Source organism: Canis lupus, chromosome 26 (genome assembly GCF_011100685.1).
Source record: "Canis lupus familiaris isolate Mischka breed German Shepherd chromosome 26, alternate assembly UU_Cfam_GSD_1.0, whole genome shotgun sequence".
NCBI classification, from domain to species: domain Eukaryota; kingdom Metazoa; phylum Chordata; class Mammalia; order Carnivora; family Canidae; genus Canis; species Canis lupus.
Window position 1 is genome coordinate 34,298,793 of NC_049247.1, and position 26,473 is coordinate 34,325,265.

The 26,473-nt window shown below is 37.9% G+C and overlaps 1 protein-coding gene across 2 annotated transcripts in view; it reads left to right on the plus strand.

Annotated features, from left to right (window-relative positions):
* Window positions 1-26,473, plus strand: part of PCDH15 (protocadherin related 15) — a 737,973-nt gene that overhangs the window by 224,035 nt on the left and 487,465 nt on the right. For both annotated transcript variants that reach the window (XM_038576025.1, XM_038576024.1), the window contains exons 3-4: window positions 9,468-9,628; window positions 22,584-22,739. In XM_038576025.1, coding sequence (XP_038431953.1) covers window positions 9,468-9,628; window positions 22,584-22,739 — 317 coding nt within the window. The remainder of the gene's footprint in view (window positions 1-9,467; window positions 9,629-22,583; window positions 22,740-26,473) is intronic.

Consider the following 26,473-nt stretch of genomic DNA (forward strand, 5'->3'; position numbering starts at 1 on the left):
TTTTTATTTTTATTTTTATTTTTATTATTATCATTTTACCGAGAGGAGTGTCTACATGGGAAACTCCTTTGGTTTTATCTAAAATTTTTGAAGTGGTAAATTTAAAATCAAAATTGTTTTTGGCCTTAAGTTCAATTAATTATATTAAACTCAGGTTATCAATTGTATCATCCCTGTAATAAATATAGAAAACTAGTAAAAAAAAAAAAAAAAAGAGAGAGAAAAAATCCCTTACTTTGTTATTGACTAATGATCTATTAATTTGTAAGTTTAACAGACTTAATTCCTTTACACCATTAATTCTCTGTCGTTTTTTGAAAAGATCTTATTTATTTGAGAAAGAGAGCGTAGATGTGAGTGCACCAGCGGGCATGAGGTGAGAAGGGCAGAGGGAGAGGGAGAAGCAGACACCCCGCTGAGCAGAGAGCCCAACGTAGGACTCAAACCCACGACCCTGAGATCATGACCTGAGCTGAAGCAGATGCTTAACCCACAGCCATCCAGGAGCCCCTCTCTGTGTCACCTTTAATAATCGAACTCCTGTAAACATTTTAAATTATATTTACAAATTTGTATAAACTCTTCAAACATCTAAAGGGATAGAGAAACACCCCCAACAGAGTGTTTCCTAAGTGGCTGTCATTCTTCCAGTGTGATGGATCCCACTGATAAATATATGGGATTGAACTGTTTAATCATTGAAGTCCTGTTTATTTTAAATCACACATTTAACAATAGTGAAAATTTCCTGCAGCTTCAGCTTCACTAAAGAAAGCAAATTCCCATCCTGAAGTGAAGTTTTGGTAAAAAAAAAAAATAATAATAATAATAATAAATAAAAAAATGAGATCCTTATCTTGTTAGAGATTTGATTTATTGCTGGAGTCAGAGAACAATCAGGATTCAGGTTTTTCTAAGAGATTCTAATGGAGCCCAGGTTGAAAGGTTCAGCCTCTTCAAGAACCTCTTAGCTTTTTTCTCTTTTAGATCACTCAATCTTTCATACACGAAACAGTGTCTTTAAAGAGTTTGGTTTCACTAATTTCAGCCAAATAGACTTTTTTTGCGTGTGAGCAGCAGCTGCCTAATTAGCATCCGCCTTATTTCCAGGGGTGGGAAACATGGGAGATCTGGGTTTAAACTAACCTGATTGTTAATTTTAAAAACCGTGTGGTCTGTTTCATCAACTGCATCCATCAGATGGTCTGAAAATAAGAAAATCTTGCAGAATTCCAAGAGTATGAACCTTTACCATTTTAATATGCCCATGGATTGAGTATATTGTAGTTCTCTTAGTCTATGTTTAATCACTGAGCCCAGCTGATATGGTAAGCAGGTGTTGGTGCGCATTGTGACCTTGAGTAATGTGACCTCCCTTGCTTGTTACCTTCTTCATGTTTATTTTTGCCAGGAAGAAATGGCTTTCACCCCAGGAAACATCCTCTGTGATAACTATGGTCCCCTCCTCCCCCTTTTATTTTCTGTTTTGCATCTGCATGGTCTTCTCCTTTTTTTTTTTTTTTTTAAAGAAAAAAAAAGTGATATTTTATTTGAAAACATCCTGGCTAATGTTTCCAATTAAATGAACAGAACGAGTAACCCCTTTCTACGCTTCATTCTATATAAACTCCCAGTGACAATGGGATGAAAAGTATTATTCATTGAGTAAAAATGTGCCTCTGCTTTGCATATTATTTATTCCTCATGGTAATCTGTATTAATTAGTGTATATTAATAATGCATATTGCTAATTACAAGAATCTAGGAAACTAGCCTAAAATCAGAGTGTTAGTGAGGCCGTGATTTTGAATGTAGATTCTTTTGGCTTTAGAGCTGTATTACTTACCTGTTGGTATATAATATTAGTAAAACCAACAGTGTTTTGCAACAACAGACATTTATTATTATTATTTCACAGGTTCCGTGGGCCAGGGGTCCAAGCACAGGGGTCTAAGCCCTCTGCTTAGGGCCTCACAACACTGTAGTTGAGCTGTCAGGGCTACAGTCTCACTGAGATGCGACAAGGGGGGGCATCTGCTTCTAGGCTCACTGAGGCTCACTCCGCTGGCAACATCCCCTTCCTTGTGAAGTCTTCTGTGTCTGGCTGGCTGTCAGCTGAGGCCACCCTGTGCCTCTACAGGCCGCCAGAGTTCCTTGTCAAGTGGCCCTCACAGTATGGCTAATTGATTTGTCAGAATTAGGAAGGGAAAGAGACAGAGACTCAACACGACAGTCATTGGGATCTCATGTAATGTCACCATATAATGTCCGTGTGAACATAACTTCCCATCCTCTTTGCTGTATTCTTTGGTTAGAAGCAAGTCACAGGTCCCACCCACACTCAAGGGGAGGGACTCACGTCAAGCGGCGAGGCAAGCATCCCAGGGGTCACCTTCAGAGTCTATCCACCATGGAGACTTTCCAGCTTCTGGGAGGCTCAGGCTCCACCTTCTGTGGTCAAGATTCTTCCCCACATCACACTGGGGAAGAGGTGCCATCATGTTCCAAGGGACTCTGGGTTAGTGTGTTCACTTCCCTACGCTAATACTCCCAGTCTGAGCTGAAGATGTATTGGGCTGTCCTTAAAGCCAACTATCTATTCTCTTCTGAGTGGTGAGCTATAGGGTCAAAGACTGTACCTCTATGTATACATATATCTATACCTAGCTGCCATCTGGGAAAATGAGTTCTAGGGTCAGGTCATTGATAATTACATTGTACTATTCTCCCTATATCTTCTTTATAACATATCTATTTGATATAGAGAGAGGCACGCACATGTTTGAGTGGTAGGAGGAGCAAAGGGAGAGAATCTCAAGCGGACTCTCTGCTGAGCTGAGCATGGAGCCTGATGCTGGGCTCAATCCCAGAACCCACAAGATCAGGACCTGAGCCAAAACCAAGAGTCAGACATGCAACCGACTGAGCCACCCAGGGGCTCCAGTTTCTCCCTATATCTTACTTTAGAGCTGTTTCCATTTTAACCTTTCAGATTTTGTCAAGAAAATGATGGAGTACAGAATTCAAAATCATGAACTTATGTATCTACAGTGTTTTTGTGTCAGTTTCCCGTGATCTACAAACTAACAAGGCTTTCATCATTTCATGCTTATTTTTTTCAAGGTTTTTATATTTTCAGTGTAATAGCAAGGCTTGGAAAAAGGAGATCTACTGGGACACCTGGGTGGCTCAGCAGTTGAGCATCTGCCTTTGGCTCAGGGTATGATCCTGGAGTCTCAGGATCGAGTTCCGCATCAGGCTCCCTGCAGGGAGGCTGCTTCTCCCTCTGCCTGTGTCTCTGACTCTCTCTGTGTGTCTTTCATGAATAAATAAATAAAATATTTTTTTAAAAAGAGAGAAAGGATATCTACATTGTGAAGTAGTAAAGCTGAGGTCTAGTCTTGAATATGTGTGTTTTAGCTACACTGACTGGGTCAGTTCTGGTGCTTGTGATCAGCTTCGTTTTCCTCATGGCTGTGTGATGAAGGAAGGGAAGGCTTTCTTCTGGTTCTAAAATTTTGATTTGATCCTATTTTGAGTTGGGTAAGGGACATATAAACAAAATAAACATGACTTCTACACCAAACTGTATAATTCATGTGCATTTGCTTAATACTTTACTCCCAATAGAACACACATACTAGGGATTATCTAAATGGAAGCCATTTATATCAATTTCTAAGGGAAAAATTAAAGATAGAAGGAAAAAAAAAACTCTTAATTTTGAAGTTTTATACTTGTATGTCTGGTCCATGCTTGAGAGACCCCCTCTCAAACATCGTGAAGTAAAAATCACAAGAAAGTAAAAGGTATTGTTACTCAGATAATGTAAGTGAAGTGCCCTCGGGCAAAGCTGTGCATTTTGTGATTTTTTTTTTCTTTTGAAGTAAATAAAGTATACTTTGTAAAGACCGGTGTCATTTTGCAAAGCAGTATACCTGTAATTTTTGCACGATTTTTTTGTCTTACCACTGTTGACTGGATTAGGGTCATTTTCCAACTTTAGCAGATACTGCATGTATATAATAAATACATCCTTACTATTCAAAGGGAGCCCAGTCAAAATTTACATTTTCCATGAAGCTGTTGGATACGCCTGTATTTCTTTCCCTGTAGGAGCATACCAAGGAGTGATCTGGCTTTATTAAGGACATATGCTTAGCTGGAATGTATAGTTTATATAAATGTAAACCAAGAAATGTGAAAAATCAAAATGGGTTTTTACTTTACTTGTAAGAGAGTCCTGGAAAGTTTTGACAAAGAAGATTTGAGCATGAGAAATTTTGCTTAGCCTCTTAATCTTGAAATCTAGTTTTTACTCAATGTCATGGCCATACGTACTGGTTAACCTCACTGAAAAACTAGAGATAACTACGTTTTCCTTCTTTTTTTTTTATCTTCAAATTTGTTTTAGTCAAATAATGTGCATTTGGGAGCTTTGTTTATGTTTTCATTTGCAGGGAGTAACATGCAGTGGATTCTTCTGGCTAGATGATGCAGCTGAGCATTTTGCCAACTGGATTAAACTGGGGAAAGACTGTTGCAAGAGATTTTATGCAATCCATACTGGTCATATACCTTTGAATAATTATTTTATAGCAACACTAGTAGAGTGATTTTCTTTATTTTAATGTTTGGAATGAACCCAAACAGTCAATTACTCTCTCCCTGTAGAACTTACGTTTTCAACTTTGTTGAATTAGGTTAATTAGGAATGTGATGGACCTCCCCACCCCCCCCCAACGGCCACCTCCACAGCATTTTTAGAGAGTAATTCATTTGTGTTATAACTGCCTGTTTAAAGAAGCAGATGACTTTCGGAGCAAAAACAGTAAATATCTAATTTTTATCTATACAATATACAGTATAGATAAATATATGCACTTCCTATAAATATAATATGTAATGTAATATAAAATGATATTGTAAATATAAATGTAGTATAAAGGTAATATATATTTATATTTAGTTTTATGTGTGTACACATATACATACTATACATACTACATAACTATATATACATATTTAGTTCCTATAATGTGTGTCTATTTTTAGTTCCTATAGAACCACATGTGTGCTGGGATGAGTAGAAAGTATTCAGTCTAATGATTGCTACTAGTATGACTTTGTTAAGTAAGAACTTTTTTATCATCAAATCTAATCTGAGTTTCTACCAGAGTCGTCTGAGGTTAGGAAATGGAAAGAGCGGACCCCCTAGTATTGGTGGGCCTGGACAGATGGCCCATAAGTTGGATATCAGAGGTTCTCTCTATGCTTTGGTCTACAGAAAGCATTCTCTCTCTGCCTTCTAACTTCCTAGAATGATTACTTGGGACTCAGATCTTTGAGTCCCTATAAACTCTCCCAGACTTCCACCATGGCTAGGTATTGACCAAATACGAGCACCCTAAGTTTGGGAAATGAACAGTAGACTGGCTTTGTAAAGAATCCTGGGACGTAAAATAACTCATCTTGCTTTATTTAGCTTCAGGTGATTTCTCTTTCAAAAATTTTAATGACATCAACAACAGTAACCATAACTTAAATGTTTCAAGTCTTTATTCCGCACCAGGGACTGCAATCAGTACTTCACATACGTCGTCTAGTTCAGCCATTAGAGCAACCTAACAGGTTGCTTCTTTGATGCCACTTACCTTATGCACACTGCTGAGTAGGGAAAGGCATCAGTATAATGAGGAAATTGTCCTGATTCATAAGTTATTTTACAGCATACTTATGTCTTGAAATATTCCAAGAAAGCTTTTTTTTAAATTAAAAGCTAAGACTTAGCTACTTAAGAAGATCATAAAAGAAAAGCTGAAAATCTAGCGCAGCCCCCTTATTGAGTGCAAGTAGAGCCTCCGCATTAGTGTCTACAATTGATAGATAATATGTCCACCTGGAGGAGCTGTGGGTACAGGTGAAACTATTGCAGAGTTATTTCTCTGACATAAAATAAGAGATTAATGAAGATAGCTAACTACTGGATAATCAATTTTTAAATTTTGATGAAAAAAAATGCATCTATTTGGAAGCAAATCACCCTCAATACCTACCCTTTTAAGACTTAGTTATTTATTTTGGAGAAAGGGCAAGCGAGAGTGCAAAGGCATAGGGGAAGAGGTGGAGGGAGAGGGAGAGAGGGTATCTTCAAGCAGACTCCTCACTGAGCTGAGTGTGGAGCCCCACATGGGGCTCGATCTCATGACCCTGAGATCAGGACCTGAGCCAAAATCAAGACTCAGACACTTAACTGACTGAGCTACCCAGGCACCTGTAGATACCTACTCTTTGAAGGAAGAGCCACAAGCCCAAATGTTTAAGGCTGGAAAATATTGACTATGATGCCTGGTGAAAATATTTAACTGTTCTAGTATGTATGTATTTTTCTTTCTTTCTTTCTTTCTTTCTTTCTTTCTTTCTTTCTTTCTTTCTTTCTTTCTTTCTATTTTAAGACTATTTTTGTTTTGGTTAGTGTACTGGATAGAAGAACACATATTATTTTTCAGGTCCATACACATGGTGTTACAGAAATGTTTGTTCTGCTTTGGTCCTGATTTTGTAGGCAAGGGAAAATGCAGGTGAGTGAGGTCGAATAGTCTACCCACTTTCACGTGGTCGGTAACTGGTAGATCCAGGAGTGGACTCCATCATTTCCACTGCCGGGCCTCTCTTAACTTCAGTGACATGAGTATCAATTAAGTTTAATTTATTTTTTTCCTGACTGCAGCCATTTTTTAACATGACAAAAGGAAATTTTCACATAAGAGGAATTGCGTCTTTGGTACCGCCTTCTGCAAGATGGGTTTCTTTCGGGTTGACATCGGTTGATTAATTGATCCCTTTATTTTATGAAATATGTTTCTTCACCTCTCATAATACTCTTTGTTCTGGTTTGCTCTCTGGTAATAACATAGTCATCCAGCTTTCTTATTAGCATTGCATCGTGTATCCTATCCTTTCATTTTTCATGTATCTGTGTCTTTATATTATATACAAATGGAGTTGGGTATGGAAATGGATTTTCAACCTCATATGGAACAGGTCAAAGAGAAGATTTTACTGGAAAAAGGAGAAAGCTTGCAAGACACTGTGCTCTCCCCAAATGCCCAGTGTTGTTGGGACATGGGCTGCCCCACCTGGAAACCCGGGATCCAAAAGAAATGCTGTCCCCACTGCTGGGTTGCAGATAGACTCTGCATTGGCCTCAACTGGATGTCACCTGTTCTGCTGGAGGGAGGATGGAAGACGGGGCTCTCCAAGGAGGCTAGAGTGACATTTCCTGCTCTTCTTCCTCTTCCTTCTTTAAAAAATCGCACTCTTTACATCTTCCTCAACTGTACTCTATTGTCTCTCATCTCCAAACTTTAGGCCTGAGGTAACATGGCTTCTGAAAGTTCAGAGAGATTTTAGCAATGTGAGGGTGTACTCTGGCGAAAGAAAAGGGAAGCTCTTCCTTTTTCAGCACGTTACCCTGGAAATGGTTATTGCTGAATCCCAGTCATGGAAAAACACAGAGCTGAGGAGGGAGCAGGAAAACGCAGTTAGATCTTCTCCATGAAAATTAAAAATCATCCAACAAAGTAGAAGTCCAGATACATGGTTTCAGTTTCACCACTTTAATTGTCGTTAAGATAATGACTGTGACTTCCTCTGGTTCAAATCCATTTGGACCATAGAGGGGAGCTCACTGCCCCTCCCGCCGTGTATCTACATGGTATGTCCATGTGTCCGCATGTGTGGTGTGTCCGTGTGTCATGGGAAGCCTGCTGCTCCTGCTGTGATGCACGGCTGAGTCGAGGCATAAACCCTATGTTAGCCGACCTACTACTGTACATGTCTGTATTTTTTTTTTCTATTTCAGGAAATAGAATCCCATTTAATTTCTGAATTACATGTTGAGTTACTTGCTAAATAATATTTCGAAGGTTAATTGTGTGAAGCATTTGTAAACGACTCAGGCCTTGAACATATTCCTAGGTCAGAAAAAGCCAGTGTTTTCTGACTGTGCTTTTGGATGTATTATCTGTAGGGAATCTATTTGTCATTTCATTTAAAAATAGAAGGATCCGTTTCACTCCATATTTACATGGATGTGTACTAGTATGTGAAAAAAAAGTAGAAGGAAATAATCTGCCATTTAGAAATGTGTGTGTGAGAGTGTGTGTTTAAACCTTATTCAGATTTATTGTTACAAAAGAAGGATGGTTCCTTTCAATATTCCCTAAGCAGATGAAGCTCATTGATAATAATATTATAAGGAAAAATAGTATAGCTTTTAATATTATTAATTACTACTCATTTACTGAGAAAAATCTTCCAAAGAGACCCCCCCTGTTTTTGTAACTATGCAATGATATAACATTTAGGCCAAACCATGCCTTAAGAAAACGCGGCAGATACATTCTAAATTATTATTCAAGCTAGATTTATATTTATGGATTATCTATATATTCTTGTATGCTATCCTAAGGCAATGAGTTCTGTAGATATATGCCATTTATTCTAATGTCTTTAGGAGGGTACATTTTTATTTGCATAGCCACATCTCTTCTGGATGCCATAATTTTAATAAAATGGATCGGCTGAGAATGATTGCCCTAAGCTATAGTGCATTATTGTTTGGCAGAAGGATTGTTGCTGTAAGGGGGGGGGGGGGGTGGGGAATGAGACTTGAATTGCATCAGTGCTGTTTGCATCCAACTTGCAAAATGCATGGAATCTTTAACAAAATAGGAAAGATTAGAGATGTGCTGTCTTTTCAACTCATTCAAACGGACAGCCCCAATTCAGCCTGCTGAGAAGACAGTACGTGAGCAAGCACCAAGTTGTTAACACTGGAATAGTGTGTTGTTCTGGTCAAGTGGCCTGGACGTGCCTGCAAGAAGAGTGAAGTGTGCCGTGGGTCTGCACACTGGCTTGTCTTTCACATTAAGATTTATGTTTTATGGATTTGCTCTAAGATAAAAGGAGAAAGAAGCAGTTCTCACCATGGGAGACCTTGCTACTTCTTTATGTCTTCCGTTTCTTCCTTTCTCTTATTTCCAGGGTATCTCTTTTCATATCAGAAGTCTTATTGAGTGAACCAAAGTATCGGTCTCTGTGTCTCAGGCATTTCCTTTTGTTCGGGGTGAAACCCAGTGATAACCCCTGTGAGGAGTGATGGTCGGGGAGGGGAACAGATTGGAGTTGTCAAAAGGGGAAGAGGCAATAGATGATGAAACTCACCAAGTGGTTGAATGTCCTCCTGCCACCTTCCTCTCCCAAGCTCATCATTTATAAATAGTGGAATAAAGGTTATTTTCGCCTTGCAGAGACAGGGCATTTTCTTTATCAATGCCAGATAGAACGTTGGGTGTATTTGCTGGAAAACAGATTTGCCAGTCGGCTGGGGTTTAAGCCTGTGATCTTATTAAAGAATCCCTACGAGTGGCATATGTGTTCAAATGACTGTCTTTGGCCTGCAGGTACGATTCTGGTGGATAACATGCTCATCAAAGGGACTGCGGGAGGACCAGATCCCACCATCGAACTTTCCTTAAAGGACAACGTGGATTACTGGGTGTTGCTGGACCCTGTCAAACAAATGCTTTTCCTGAACAGCACGGGCCGAGTTCTGGATAGAGACGTTAGTGACTTTTTTTTTTTTTTCCCTTTGTCCCCACATCACAACCTTATTATGGGTTTAATAATGCACGCATGTGTTGATATGATCTCCCAACTTTTCTTTATATAATTTGACATTTTCTGTGCTTATCCACAAAATTTTTTTTTAACTCCTTGAAGGAAGAATAAGGAGGGAAGGGACCATCTGAGTCTGAGAGAGCCATGGTATATCCCTCCAACATCCAGGAACACGTTGAGGGTAGAGTGCCCCCCAATAAGGGGGGTGGTGAAGTGGGAAGAGTAAGAGAAGCTTGGTGAGGTCCATGGCAGCGTCTGGAAATGCAGCTCGGTGTCTCTTCGAGTTTGATGGGAAGAGTAGAGGAGCTACTCTTGGCTGATGGATGAGTTTGTGGTGGGTGCTGGTAGACCTATAAAGACATTAAAAGAAGGTGAACATGAGTTTCTCGGCAACGTGCAAGCCCAGCGGTGGCACGTGACCTAAGTCTTAATTAAAGTGGTCTAACCTAGGTATCCTATCATGAAGGACAGCCAAATTACCAAAGCTGTTGGATGTCTCACTTCTGAAAGACTTGAGTTGATTTCAGTGGTTTTCCAATGCAACTCTATTCTGAAGGACATCCTTTAGTATAAATATACAGTGTTCTGTGTCTCAAACTAAAATATTATTTTAATTTCTTACAAAAAATTGTCTTTTAAAGATAAATATCTACTTCTTTGGTATTATTATTATTATCATCATTATTATTTAATTTCTGATAAGGGCAGCATTCATTGGACATTAGCTAAACTGAAACAGTGCCATGGGAATACCCTTAACATGGTTTGACTTAAAAGTAATAATTGCAAAAAATGTACACAAGTATCATTTAAAGAATCATCTGAGCTGTTTTGTGTGTGTGTGAGTGTGTTTAACACAATAATCAAAACTAATTTTCTTCTACTCAAAATGTTCTTTTGGATTAACAATGCTATGTTCACGTTAAACTTGGCAAGATACTTTGTAAATTAGTGTTTTCAGCAGACACCCACCTGAATCAGCTAAAGATGCTGTGGATGAGGACATCTAAAGACTATTAGTTGTGAAGTGAATATTGAAGAGGAAAATCTATAAATATGAAGCAAACAAAAGGTTGTCTATCTTATGTTAGCCTTCCATGGTTTTTGTTTGCTTGGTTTTTTTTATTGTTGTATGTGGTGGTGGTGGTGGTGGTGGTGGTGGTGGTGGTGGTGGTATATTTTACTAGCCTGCTGCTCTAGGGTACTCTGTTTAGGTGAAGAAAGTCTAAGTCCACTCAGCTAGTTAACTAGGAAGCCATGGTGCCGATTAGTTGGGTTTTGGTGTCAGGGAACTCTTCTTGGATAAATGTGTGAGCTGGATTTAAGCAAAGAGTTAGAAGCTAGCTATCAGCATAGTAAAAGGAGTAGCATAGAAGAAGTAGGAAGCAAAGGATGAATATGAGTAACACCACACACAGTGTGTGGTGTGGACTTGCTAGCTGGTGAAGGGGCCATTGAGTGAGAGTGTAACAGTAAAAGGGGAAGAAACAAATTTTTTTTTAATTTTATTTATTTATTTATTTATTTATTTATTTATTTATTTATTTTTTTGATAGTCACAGAGAGAAAGAGAGAGAGGCAGAGACATAGGCAGAGGAAGAAGCAGGCTACATGCACCGGGAGCCCGACGTGGGATTCGATCCCGGGTCTCCAGGATCGCGCCCTGGGCCAAAGGCAGGCGCTAAACCGCTGCGCCACCCAGGGATCCCGGGGAAGAAACAATTTGATGTAAAGAAACTGTCAAATCTTTATAACATACCAGGAATGAATTGCACCCTTGAGAAATACTTCCTCAGAGGCTCACCCTATTGCCTTTTACCAGTAGTAAATTTCCAGGAGTCAAGGAAATAATGACACTAGGCTGAAATTCGCTCTTTGCTTGATGGGTTTATTGGTAAGTCTTCATTTTGGGGAAGGGGAGCCCTTAGTCAGGATTCTGATCAAATATATGAACTTACTTCTCAAGAAAAAGTTTATTTGCACATAAATAAATTACACGCCATCAGATTCAAGAGTTTCACTAGCTACGAAGCTTATACAGGCCCCAGGTTACCAATCTTGCCTTGGGTAAAGTATCTTCCTACCTTTTTTACTCTCAGATTGTTAGAGAATCTTGCATCTCAAAAATCAGTCATTGTAAATAGAACCAAGGGAAGAAATGATAATTTACCTCATATGTACTTTTCTATCCCGTCCTACTGGAGTAACTTGCTGTAGTCTTAATGTTTTCCCTAGCGATTAGATGCCGGCCATATTTCCCTTAATAGAAAGTGATCTCCTTGTGCCTGGGAAAAAAATAAATCTCAATATAACCTCTTACTTTGGTGCAGTTTACCATGTCCTACATTAACCTTTGAATTTTTTAAATTCCTGTGAATTGCTGTCTCTGATGCCGCAATGCTCTTAGAGCTTTATTCATCAAAGTCTAAAGGCTTTTATTCTGAAAATTCTTAACCCATCACCCTTCTGTTGTGTGTGAAGCATAGACTATTGCTACTAGGAAAGGAGCATGGCAAATCAGTGCTTTTAGTCCGAATCTAATCACAATTGGAAATTTTAATTTTATTTAATTGTAAAATAATATATGCTTATGGTAGACATATCAGAAAAAAAAAAAAAAAGAAAAAAGAAAAAGCAGGGACACCTGGGTGGCTCAGTGGTTGAGCATCTGCCTTCAGCTCAGTTGGTGATCCTGGGGTCCTAGGATTGAGTCCCACATCGGGCTCCTTTCAGGGAGACTGCTTTTCCCTCTGTCTGTGTCTCTGCTTCTCTCCGTGTGTCTCTCATGAATAAATAAATAAAATCTTTAAAAAAAAGAAAAGAAAAAGCATATGTATATATATGGTTTTTCCCTCTAAGGAACAAATTTAGACTTAGAATTTCTTTATCTAGATTTAATATTTATCCTGCTGTATATTTTTTAAGCACATATATGTGTTAGCATGTGTCTTTATATCATACTGTTTAAAAAGTTTTTTTTAAAGATTTACCTATTTATTTGAGAGAGCAAGCATGTGCAGGGGAGGGGGAGAGGGAGAGGGAGAGAATCTCAAGCAGGCTCCCTGCTGAGGGCAGACCTCCACACGGGGCTCCATCTCAGGACTCTGAAATCACAACCTGAGCTGAAACCAAGAGTTGGTTGTTGAACAGGCTAAACCACCCAGACACCCCTTTTCAGGCTGCTTTGTAATTTGTCATATACATCCTTCCATGTGAATGAACGTACACATCATCCTTTTTAATGGCTGTGTAGTGTTTTGCTGGATGAATAAATCAGGATTATTTTTCTTTAAAAAAAAAATGTTTTACTTATTTATTCATTAGAGATGGGGGGGGGCAGAGACACAGGCAGAGGGAGAAGCAGGCTCCATGCAGGGAGCCCGATGTGGGACTCGATCCCGGGTCTCCAGGGTCACACCCTAGGCCGAAGGCAGCGCTAAACCGCTTGGCCCCCCGGGCTGCCCAGGATTATTTTTCAAAACAATCTCCTATTTTGGATGTCAGGTCTGCTTACAACTCTTGGTGGCTTTTTTTCTTGTGGTGCCTTTGGCTCGTTTTGCTCTCAGGGTAATGCTGGCCACATACAGTGGGTTTAGAAGAGTTCCCTCTTCTGTGTTTGGAAGAGTTTGAGAAGGGTTGGTATTCATTCGACTTTGAATATTTGGTGGGATGGACCAGTGGAGCCACCTGGTTCTGGGCTTTTCTTTGTTAGGAGGCTTCTGATGACTGTTTCTCCCTCCTTACTAGTAACTGATCTATTCAGATTTCCTGTTTCTTCAAGATTTAGTCTTGCTTGTGTCTCTAGGAGTTTGTCCATTTCTTCCAGACTGTACAATTTGTTGACATATAATTATTCATAGTAATCTCTTATGATCCTCTGTATTTCTGAGGTATCAGGTGTGACGTCCCCTCCATGTTTCTAATTGTATTTATCGGAGTCCTCTTTTTTGTTGCTGTTCTTGGTGAGTCCAGCTAAAGATTGGTCCATTTTCTTAATCTTTTCAAAGAAAGCTTTCAGTTTGGGCTCCTGGATGGCTCAGTCAGTGAAGCGTGTGCCTTCGGCTCAGGTCGTGATCTCAGGGTCCTGGGATCGAGCCCCGTGTCAGGCTCCCTGCTCAGTGAGGAGTCTGCTTCTGCTTCTGCTTCTGCCTCTCCCTTTGCCCCTGCTTGTGCTTGTGCTCTCTTTCTCTGTGATAAATAAATAAATAAATAAATAAATAAATAAAAATAAATAAATAAATAAAGTTTTAAAGAAAGCTTTTAGTTTTATTGACCTTTTTTGTTGTCTCTTTTAGTATCTATTTCATTTACTTCAGATCCAATCTTTGTTATTTTCTCTCTTGTACTCACTTTGGGTCTTATGTGTTCTTCTTTTTCTAGTTCCTTGAGTGTAAAGTTAGACTATTTGAGATTTTTTTCTGGTCTCTTGATGTAGACATTTACCCCTCTGATCTTCCTTTTGAGAATTGCTTTTCCTGCATCTTGTAAGTTTGGGTACACTGTGTGTCAATTTTCAGTTGTGTCAAGGTATTTCTTTTTATTTCTCTTTTTAGTTTTTCTTTGGCCCATTGGTTGTTCAGCAACATGTAGCGTAATCTCCATGTGTTTGTGAATTTTCTGGTTTTCTTCTTATATTTGGTTTCTGGTGTCATACCATTGTGGTTGGGAAAGGCGCTTGATAGGATTTCAAAATTCTTATTTATGAAGACAAGTTTTGTGGCCTAGCTTCTGATCTGTCATGGAGAATTCTCCACGCACACTTGAGAAGTATGTCCTCCTGCTTTTGGATAGAATGCTCTGTATGTGTCTAAGTCCATCTGGTCTAATGTGTTGTTCAAGGCGATGCTTCCTTATAGATTTTCTGTCCGAATGATCTATGCATTGATGTAGGTGGGGCATTAAAGTTCCCCACTATTATTGCATTGCTGTCTATTTCTCCCCTTAGGTCTGTTAATATTTACTTTATATATTTAGTGGCTCCTTTGCTGTGTGCATAAATGTGTACAGATGTTACATCCTCTTGTTGGATGACCTCATTATCATTATGTAATGTCCCTTGTCTCTTATTACAGTCTGTGTTTTGAAGTCTTTTCTTTTTTTTCTAATATAACTATACCTACCTCTGCATTCTATTAGTTTCTTGACAGGCAGTTCTCTAGGTGGATGCCAACATTCTTTGAGTTGGTCATTTTATGAGCATAATGAATCATAACAAAAAATGTGGATTATCTGAATAGCAAAAGAGGGCCAACAGTCAGGGTTTTGACCCTATGAACAACTGCCAAAACTCCATATTACGTTCACCAGGGTAGAATTTATTTTAGTACTTCTTAGGTGAAAATTGCTCTGGAAATTTTTTGTTAGTGGAATTTTTTCCACTGAGCTTTTCAAATACAATGATGCTTTTTGACATGTCTTAGACCATTTGGGCTGCTATAATAAAATACCAGGGACTGGATGGCTTAGAAACAACAGGAATTTATTTCTTGTAGTTCCAGAGGCTGAATGGATGAAACCAGGATGCCAGCAAGGTCAGGGGAAGGTCCTCTCCAGGTTGCAGACTTCTTATATTCTCACATGGTAGAAAAGGACAAGGATGCCCTCTGAGGCCTCTTTTTAAGGGTATTAATTTCATCACCTAATCACTTGATTCATGTTGCTAAGGGAAAATAAGAAAGTGGTTGATGAAACTCAACGGGTGTTAGAATTTCTGCCTCTTACCTTCTTCTCCCAAAAAAATATTTTATACACAGCATAATAAAGGTATGTTTGCCTTTTTGAAGCAGTACATTTTCAAATCATGCTTATAGTTGAATATTTTCTGCATTGAAACATATTGGCCAGTCAGCCGGAGGCCCTATCTTCTAATACCATCTTATTGGATTTCCACGTGTGAGTTTTGGAGGGACAAAGCAATCAGACCATTGCATAGGAATATTCTGATTTTATCAAAGTTCTTTGGCTTATAAGGAAAGGCACAAAAATGCCATCAAATAAGCTTGAGTCAATGGGTGAAGAATATTAAGCATATCAACATCACAGAAATGAAAAATAATTTGATTCTAGCAAAATCATAAGTTTATCAGGGACAGAAGAAACTACTTGTTCTTAGACCACATGATCTCTAAGCTGTACATTTCTTTCTGTATATGTTGTGTTTTATTCTTCCTGCAGATCAGATTCCTCTGTGTACTTCTAATTTTGTCCCCTTACTTTGGTTTTACGTGGCTTTGGTCACATTGATGTCCAACCCATTGCACTAGTTCCCTGTAAGCTTTCAATGCAGGCTGATCACAGTCACTGTGCCTTGTCTCATTAACGAGAGAGAGCTCCTAAATTACTCACTGGCTTAGCTCAGTTAGAGACAGGAAAGAGGGGCATGTCCACTCAGTAGATCCCTGTTCAGGTCCATCTGTTCTTTCTGTAGTGGTTGGGGAAAGTGTGTTTTCCAGAGAAGGAATTCTAAATCATGTTTTCTGTACTTTGTTCATGGAAGCCATAAACTAAATCTTAAAGGAAACATTTGAACAATTACGGCCACACAGAACTAAAAGAAAACTTAATATCAATGAATACATATTTTTAAGATTAAATGTTTAAAAATGAGGAAATAAAAAAATGATCTTTATGAAAATTTCTGAGGATAAAAATAAAATGTAAAATTTCTCAACCCTCCCATGATTGCATTCAATTAGAAAACTTCTGTATGACATTGTAGACATAGGACCTTTTGACAATTTTCAAGGTTAGACCGTAAGTCTTGCCTTGATGGTCATTATTTTTTATTCCTTATTTTTATTTCTGTTTACTGAACTTCTATACATTTCTTTCATGAAAAAGAGAGAGAGGGATCCCTGGGTGGCGCAGTGGTTTAGCGCCTGCCTTTGGCCCAGGGCGCGATCCTGGAGACCCGGGATCGAGTCCCACGTCGGGCTCCCGGTGCATGGAGCCTGCTTCTCCCTCTGCCTGTGTCTCTGCCTCTCTCTCTCTCTCTGTGACTATCATAAATAAATAAAAATTAAAAAAAAATAAAAAAAAAAGAAAAAGAGAGAGGCAGAGAGACAATGTGAAGGTGTAAAATGAAGAGTCATGAGTGAGAAAACTATCAAAATATGTTCCGGCATGAAAAAGTAAGTTTCAGTAATGAAGCAACATCACATAAGATGTTTGACATCCAAATGTATGTTTCACATGGCCGATATTCCCTCGTCACTTTTGGGCATGAAATAGTAATGGTCATAATGACATTGATAATTAAGACAATAATAGAAAGAGAAATATGATTCCATCACAGTCCTATTATGTTTACCTCAAAACTCTGGGCAACATTTTAAAAGCTTTGAACAGAGAATAATCATGTGCATGGAAATCCCAAACATCCTACCTTCCCATCTTTCAGACTAATTTGGCAGCTGCACAGAGAGCATTGACTCCCACCTGGGCCAGTGTCTATGACCCCCCAGGGCTGCCTGCTTTTATCTCTGTGGCCAATAGCATACATGGACTATGAGCCTCTTGGTCCTTGCTTGGACTTTGAGACAATCTCCTAATAGCCCTCTCACCACATGTCATGTTTTAACCCGTTTTACATTCAGTGTCTGAAACACAATTCCAACCTTGGTCAGTAGACACATCTTCATTGTGCTCAGACCTTGCCTGGTACTCTTTTATTTTTCTTTTTAATTATTCTCTTTTATTTATTTATTTTTTAAGATTGACTTATTTGAGATAGAGAAGAGGAACAGAGGGAGAGAAACTCAAGCTGACTTGCTGCTGAGAGCAGAGCCTGATGTGGGGCTCGATCCCAGGACCCTGAGATCAGACCTGAGCTGAAATCAAAAGTGGAGGCTTAACCATCTGCACCAGCCAGGAGCCCCTCCTTGGTGCTCTTTTAAGTCTATGCTTAGAAACCACCTTTATCCAGGGCACCTGGGTGGCTCAGTCTGTGAGGTATCTGCCTTTGGCTCAGGTCATGATACCAGGGTCCTGGAGTTGAGCCCCTCATTGGCTCCCTGCTCAGTAGGAAGTCTATCACTCCCCCTGCTTATGCTCTCTCTCTCTCTCTCTCTCAAATAAATAAAGTCTTAAAAAAATAAAGAAACTGGCTTTATCCTCTACCATCAATTGAATGTCACCTACTACCAAGACCTGCCTTAAATGCCACTGTCTACGTAAAATATTTCTTAATGGGACACTGGTATATAACTCCTTGCTCTTAACTCTTAAGCCTTCAAAACTCTTTGACTTGCTTTATAGTTACTTATGTTCATGTCATATCAGTTTTATAGGATTTGGTTACTGCACTAGGACTGCACCATATTAATCCCAAACCACAGTGAATTTTGAACTTAGAATGCGATGAAATAAACTGAATATCCTTAATAGTTGATTATGAAAATTTATCTAAATATTACATTATCCTAATTAGATTTTCAAGTAGGTACTTTCCTCTTTAGGCAACTTCTATCAATATACCACTTATTATAAAACTTTAATTTGTGAGAGACACTTCTAACTCTGGCCAGCCATATCCTTTAGGTTTATTTCATTATTTAGAACTAATTTCTACAGCATGCTGTGCCTTACTTCCTTCCCAGTCTCCCAGTTGATCTGTGAAATCATGAAGATTTTTGATTTTGTAAAGTTAGTAAGTACACAGGAAGAGAAATCATGACAAAATCCTTTCAGTCCTGTGAGGATTGAATAAAGTTGGCCTTTGCCTTAGGAAAAATAAAATCAAGTCTTATACAGGTTTGCTAAAAGTTTGTTTTCTCTTTAAGTCAGTAAGCCCTCCAGATAACATGGTATCTAGAGAAAACTCACTTCTGCTGGGATTGAGGATGAATGTCATCATCAACTCTGCAAACCCTCCTCACATCAGTAAATTTCTTATAAAAACTTTATGTTGCATGTTAAATCCTAAGTGATTATCTGAAAAGCCTCATAATAAAATTTTTAATTTTTGTCTTCATTCAAATTATGAAATTCATACATATTTGTTGGAAATCTTTCTTTCCTTAGCTTTCTAGTCTCAGATATTCATACTCTCAGATATTCAGAGATAACCTCCATCAACTGTTGCTATGTATCATTCCCGCAACCTTGATATGCATAACACTAACATACAAATATGCATTCGCATATTATGTTACACATTCATTTTCGAATCGGGAGAATAGTTGGCATGTCTAGATATATATGAATGGTAGTTGTTTTAAGTAATTAGCCCAAAATAATTTACACACAGTTTTGTTTAGGTTTTTTTTTTTTTTTCTTCTTCTTCTTTATGTATGAATCAATTTAAGAGGATTAGGGAAAATAAAATTGGCAGGCCTTATTTTTGCCACCAATTATGAAAGATAACCCCAAATTTCCCTAACAGATTCCTAAGCATTTTGTAGTCCCTAAATTCTTACTGACTTGTAGAACTCCACTTGATATATTTATGACCTTCTTATACAGCAGAATAGAATCTATTCCAAGCCGAGATTACAACGTGTGTTATATATGAGCCACAGGGAATTCTGGCCTTCAACCCAATCCATTACAGTTGGAATTTATTGCAAGCTAAGGCCTATCCATGCTACTCACAGTTGCATGGGGAGCTGAAGTTGAGAGTGGCAAGAGTTCCCAGTGACCTGGTTATTTCTAATTTATGGGCATGTCACAGGACTAAGCAGAGGCTCAGTGCACAGAGCATTTGATTCCCTACTTACAAAGATTGTGACCTCTCCGTCCCAGTGCGACCGCACAACCACTCAAGATAGCATTAGAAGTTGAGAAGAAATGGTTTTATAGGTCTCTTGTAATATTTAGAAGATAGATAGCTTTAGAAGAACTCAATTCACCTGTCTTCTAAGGGGTGCCAAGGGCTAACAGTACAAGCATTTCTGTTTTGTTTTTTGACTTCGTGGTATGTTTTTGTTTTGTGGATTATTTATTTATTTATTTATTTATTTATTTATTTATTTTTTACTTTAAAATTGAAATATGTAGGACTTTCCTTAAAAACCTATTCAAGAAAACACCTTAAGACTGATAGTAAAAATGGAGAGACCCAATCTTTTTAACTGATCTCCTTGCCTCAGGGTTGTAGGTTTTTGGTGATGGGCTTGTTTTATATGATGGTCCATTTTATCTGTGCTGCTCTGGATTAATACAAAGGCCTCTACTTATATTGAAGAAAAAAATGCTTTGTGATATTTTTCATTCATTGTTGTTATTCTGTTCTCTGAGATTGTAGTGAATAAGCTAATAGATCTTTTCAAAACAACCATTCAGATGTCTGGAGCAAGATGTCATCCTGCATTTTTTAGCTTAAATATCCTCAATTTCTATCACACATCCTCGAGATGTTCAGACTTCATATCCTATCTACCCATAAAATGGTGCTGACTATAGCATCTGATACAATTAATGAATATGAAGTTTGTATTACTGCTCTGGCACTCCACTTACATTTATATGGGAGTGTAGACCCCTTTCGTTTATCAAAATTTCACAATTATATTTTCACATTAATGTTTATAGCCATAGATTATACTTGGGCAATTATTTTTTTTTTTTTGCCTGCTGCCAATAAGGTGATCTAAATTTGTCATTGTAAAATCGTATCATTATATAAGCTGTTTGCCTGACTTATTAAAATGATTTTGAATTTTGCCTTTTGTCATTAAATATATGACATATTGTTCTGAGCATTGTGACTCCACAGATTTTATACACAGGACTTTAATGCCTTCATTTATGTCAATAATTAAAAAAGAAATGGGGTATATATTAGAACACAGAGCTATACGGCCCTAACCAGGTACCTTCCTGGATGTTAATGATTCTTAAATTTATTCTCTCTAGGTACATTTATTCAGTCAGGTAGAAGTAAATTAAAATGCCTTTTCCTTTACTGGCTGTAAAAAAGAATATCTTGAGATTAAACAAATTTCTTTCAGTGTAGATACGGTCTCTGTAGCATTCTCCTCATTTAGAGATGTGTCATGTGACATTTTAATGATCTCATCCTAGCTTCCAGGGATCACTGCTATATCTTTAAACCGGTTTCAATAAAATATCTAATAATTATTTCATAATCCAAAAGTGTCAGTTTGTATTTTAAAAACTCCATGTAATTTGCTTTCTTGGGAATTTAACTTTTTTTAAATAAAAAAAAAGTCACATCTGCTAGATGTGCCTGGCACAGGGCAACCTCGTGTGATGCTTACAGTGATCAAATCGGTGTTTTTTCTTCTCCCAGTTTTTAGAGAGGAGCCAACTGTGCATTGAAAGATTGTGCACAAAGTAGATGGTTAGCAGGTCACTGTAATGGGCCGGAAGACACATAGTGTGAGACATGGGGGGTGCATAGATGTACTCCAGGCACCATATAGTTACTGGGCAGAGAGCTTTGGTCATGACCAAACAACACGCCAGGCCTCCTGGACCTTCCAGCCCAGGGAAGGGATGCAGACTGAAATAAATCTGTCAACTGTGTAAAATGCAAAGGGGCGGGTGAGAAATATAATAAAGAAAAATAAACAGTGAGGGGAGAAGTTGGAAGGAGAGAGCAGACTGGAGGCCTCGTCCTTCAGATGGGTGGTCAGAACACGGTCGTTCTGATAAAATGATGTATTTAGAGGGAAAATTGTGTAAGGTCGAAAAAGACTTTAAAATTACAAAGGAGTACTTTATAGAGTTAAACACTTTGACTCAAAGGTCAAAGAGATGTAAGTTTGCATCCCAGTTCTGAAAGCTCTTGGCCATGCAACCTGAGTTAATAAGTGCCCTTTGGATGACACCCTTCGCTTTCAAGAATTTGTCATTGAAAAGGGGGCCAGCGGGCACAAATTTATGTGCAGAATATTTATTGAAATATGGTTTCTAGTGACAAAAGTGGACAGCATACAACATTTCACCATAAGTTTCTACTAAAACGAATTATGCCATAGACTCATAATGGAGTCTGTTAAATCACATAATAGAGCATCATAGTATACACCAAAAAGCTGTCATAACTCTGTATTTACAAATATGGGATGATTCACTGTGTGTGTGTGTGTGTGTGTGTGTAATAGTTGTATATTTGGAGAGAAAAAGATTAGCAAAATCAGCATTTACATGTATAAAATGAATAAGGTTGTTTGGATTGTGAATGGATTCTCTCCTTTGGATTTTATTCTATTTTATTTTATTTTATTTTTTATTTTATTTTATTTTATTCTATTATTTTATTTTATTTTTGGATTGTATTTTAATTTGTATCCGATATAAACATCTATTTTAACAAAAGTGTAAATGAGCACAAATGTGATGCAACACCTCATCCCCAAGGATTTTATCATTAATACATTGTTTTTACAGAATGCAAGTTCATATCATTGCTTTTTTAACTTTTGGAGGGACAGAATTTGTTCAATCCTTAGATCTCTGCACTGGTTTTGTGATTATTCTCATCAGCTGCCCTCTGATGGTGGACATACTCCAGACATCTATATTTTGAGACACAGAACTGAACAGTAAAATAATCACAATTGCCTTCTCTTGTTTTTAAAATAGGGAAAAGGTATCAATCTTTACAGATTATTCTTGTTCTATTTTTAAGTATTTTTAAAAATTTTAAAAGATTTTATTTATTTATTCATGAGAGACACAGAGAGGGAGAGGCAGAGACACAGACAGAGGGAGAAGAAGTGGGTTCCCTGTGGGGGGCCCCATGTGGGACTCGATCCCAGGATCCCAGGGTCATGACCTGAGCCCAAGGCAGATGCTCACCCACGGGGCCACCCAGATCCAGATTATTCTTACTTTAAAATAATATTTTATGAAACAATTGTGCTGTGACTGTAATTGAGAAGCTTCCATTTCAATGCTTTTCTTAAAAAAAAAGATGTGCTTCTGTTCTACAGCCCCCGATGAACATACACTCCATCGTGGTGCAAGTCCAGTGCATCAACAAGAAGGTGGGCACTGTGATCTACCATGAAGTTCGAATTGTGGTGAGGGACAGGAATGACAACTCGCCCACGTTCAAACATGACAGTTACTACGCCACCGTGAACGAGGTCAGTTTCCAGCGCCTCTTGCCTTCTACCCTCTTTATTGATGTATCTGACTCCCTGCATGCTACACACGCTTTCAGGTGATGCTCCACAATAATTGGCTTGGCTATTGAAAAATATCACACACGCACACACACACAAAAATCATGTTAAGACATGATGCTTTAGGAGAAATAGGATTTTGGTTACTTCTGGTAAGATTTCAAGAATTTATTTTGCTATTGGCAACATCTGCTTTGCTTAATTATAAATTATAAATAATTATTAAATGACCAACATAGTGGTATTTTCCATCATCTCGGATAATTTCATGCTTGAATCCATACATATGCTTACTGAGGTTCAACAGGAGCTATTTATTTGCATTGTAACTTGCTGATTGTTTCCCATATCTCTGAGGGGGTGGCAGCAGTGAAATACCGGAAGGGAGAATCTATTTGATATTCTTTCAATTTAAAAGATTTCCTTAATTTTATTTTTATTTATTTTTTTGAACATTTTATTTATGTATTTGAGAGTAAGAGAGAGAGCACAAGTGGTGGGGGGTGGCAGAGGGAGAGGGAGAAGCAGGCTCCCCATGGAGAGGGACTGGATACCAGGACCCTGAGAGCATGACCTGAACTGAAGGCTGATGCTTTGCCAGCTGAGCCACCCAGGAGCCCCAAGTTATTTCCTTGATTTTAAAAACAAGTTCTAGCAAATGCAAATATTTAAATAAAAATCACAACTCAATTCTTATACTGATTAATTTTTTTTTAAATGCAAGTATCACAGATTCATTAGAACGTGTTTTTTTGTTGTTTTGCTTTCTTTTATTTTTCCTTTGAGACAAAAATCCATGGGCCAGAAAACCCTGTTTATGTTATTAATAAAAAAAAAAAAAGCTACTCAGCTAATTTTTTGTTATTCCACTAAGAAAATATTTCCAATGTATCTCTGGTATCACCTATTATACATGCTTTAGACACATGAAAAATGAACCAAGTTTTTAATAGTCCATATATATTCACAGGTTATTTTTAACACACACACACACACCCAAGACGTTGTTTTAACCTGAAAAAGGATGTACTTGTTTTATAGGAGGAAATGTGTACTTGGGGCATTAGAAACAGCATGGAGCCTTTAACCTCTACACACTAGCTTTTTTCATATTATTTAAAATGTATCTTCTTCTTTAAAAAAGTATCTTATTCATCTCAATATTCTATTAGTAAAAAATAAATGATGTTTCTTATAACATGAGCCTTTGTAGATTGAATTACAAAAAAAAAAAAAAAAAAAAAGAAAGAAAGAAAAAAGCCATGAACTCTTCTGTTAAGGTTATTGGGACAGGTTTACCCGTCAGTGTTAATTCTTCTGAGCTGCTTTTATTTAACAGGTTCCTGCTAAAACAGACAGATGCTACTTAATGTAATTAACCATGTCACATGATTAATTATTTTCGCATCTCAAGTATACTCTTTGAGTGAGATTTTGCTTCGTTGGTCTGAGTGCTAACCTCCTCTGTGAATAAGCTGATATCAGATCCCCGATAGCCCACTCTTGCACCACATGTAACAATTCCTGGAGCCACACCTTTAATTCATTTTTTGTGAATTAATTTACAATGTTCGGTTTGGATTTCAGAGTGCTCTGTGTGATCTGACTACTTTGGCGCCTGCCCCCCCTCCCTTTGGCACCTTGCTGAAAAATAACCTTTTCAAGTACTATTTTAAACTTATCATTCCCCTATTCAGAAATTGTGTAAAATTTCTCATTATTTTCTGGAAAAAGGTCATCTTGTCTCCACTGGCTGACTTTCAAGGCCTTCCATAATCTGACCTTTCCTCAGTGTTCTTGGCATGGAGGTCCTCTCTCTTCATGCATCACTATCCAGGTTAATTTCTGCACGTCTCGGAAACATTTCCATTTCTAGGGCTTTGCTCACACCATGCATTGTACGTCTAACTGGGTCCTCTGGACCTTGCAAGGCTCCAATTTTTATTCATCTGTTAAAGTTGAACAAAAGACCTATTTCCATAGTCACCCATGACTGCTCACATTCACTGACGTCGGTCCATCCAGACTCTACACGTCTACAACATCTGGATAAGCAGCAGTGAGAGTGACACAAATTCATAGAAGAGTTGAACCTCTTCTCTTACACGTTATTTGGAGAAGCCCAGGTCTCTTTGCAAAGCCATCCATGTTCGCTTCTCTCTCATACATGTCCCTAGAGTCAACTGAGGTAGTCCTACCACTAGGACACTATGGCGGTACCTTCTGTGGCTTGATTCTGAGAACATGTCTAACCCATGGTCGTCGTATCCCACCCTCCCATTTGATTTTGCTCAAACTCCTTTATATTTATTTTCTTGGAAGGAGTTGAAGTTTCTTTAAACCAAAAAATATAATCACAAGAAAAAAATGAAATGTAGCTATTTTTCTTATCCTTCATTTATTTGAGTAGATCTTCGATAACTCTTAGTGTAACTAAGCATATATATATAATATATGAATATATATATAATATATGGCTTATATATAATATATATTATATATACACATGTGCATGGCAATGATGTGTACATATATGTGTACATATGTGTTTAAATGTGTGTATATATTCACTCATATATATATATAGCATATAAGTCTTTCATATATAAAATATATAAATATATATGGATCTCTGTCTCCTGTGACTACAATGCTGCCTGGCTCTCTGTAAAATTAAGTTAAATTACATTAAATAGATTTTACTCCATGCAAGATTGTGAGATAGTTTTCATGAGGTTTCTCCTTTCGGTACAAGACATACAGTTAACGCAGTTAAGACTAGAAGGATCTAAAAGCTTCTCAGACATTTTTAAAAATAGTTCACAGTTTAATAGATTGTTGATGTCAAAATATTTTACACCTCATTAAAATCCAAAAGACAGGTATAAAGTCATTACCACAGATTTATGAAAGAGGTTTCCAAAATTAAAGTTCTGATGACTCACTGTCTTTATTCACCAGGAGATAACGGAGACCTGGAGGATAACAAAGATTGGCTGCGTTACGCAGCGAACTGGTCACAGGGTTGGACATAAAACTCAAGTCCCAGGTTCAATAATTTCTTGACCACTTATTAATAGACAACTTTTTTTTAATAAACAACTTTTGCTAAATTATCACCACTTTCATGTAGCTGACTTTAAAAATAAATATAAGGGATATACTTCTGCTATCATATCATAATATCATCATCACAATCAGTATATTTTATATTTTTTATATGCAATTCTTTTTCTAAGCATCATGTGAAGTTTAAAAATCAGATATATTTTATATGTTGTATACCCCATTTTTGAGTTTGAGTGTATACACACACATACACACACACACACACACAACTGAAGTTTATAAAAATAGTTGACCTGGGAAAAGGAAGAATCATAGCCTGACCATCACAGGTTTGCACCAGCAGCAAATACGTCACTGGAATTATGTACTGTGTTCTAGACAAAAGGTTAGCAGATCTTCCATAAAGGGCCACATGGGAGGTGTTTTAGGGCTGTAAGCCACGCTATTTCTGTTACAAAGACTCAGTGTGGAAGGCTACCAAACATCCCAGATTAAGAATCCTGAGGTTAAGAAAATGTCCCACGGTTTAGCTTTGTGTAGGTTAGATTAGTGTTTGGAAGTAGATCTTTCCTATGCCTCAGTTTTCATGCTCAGCAAGGAGCTTCCTACGTTGAATGGATACCATT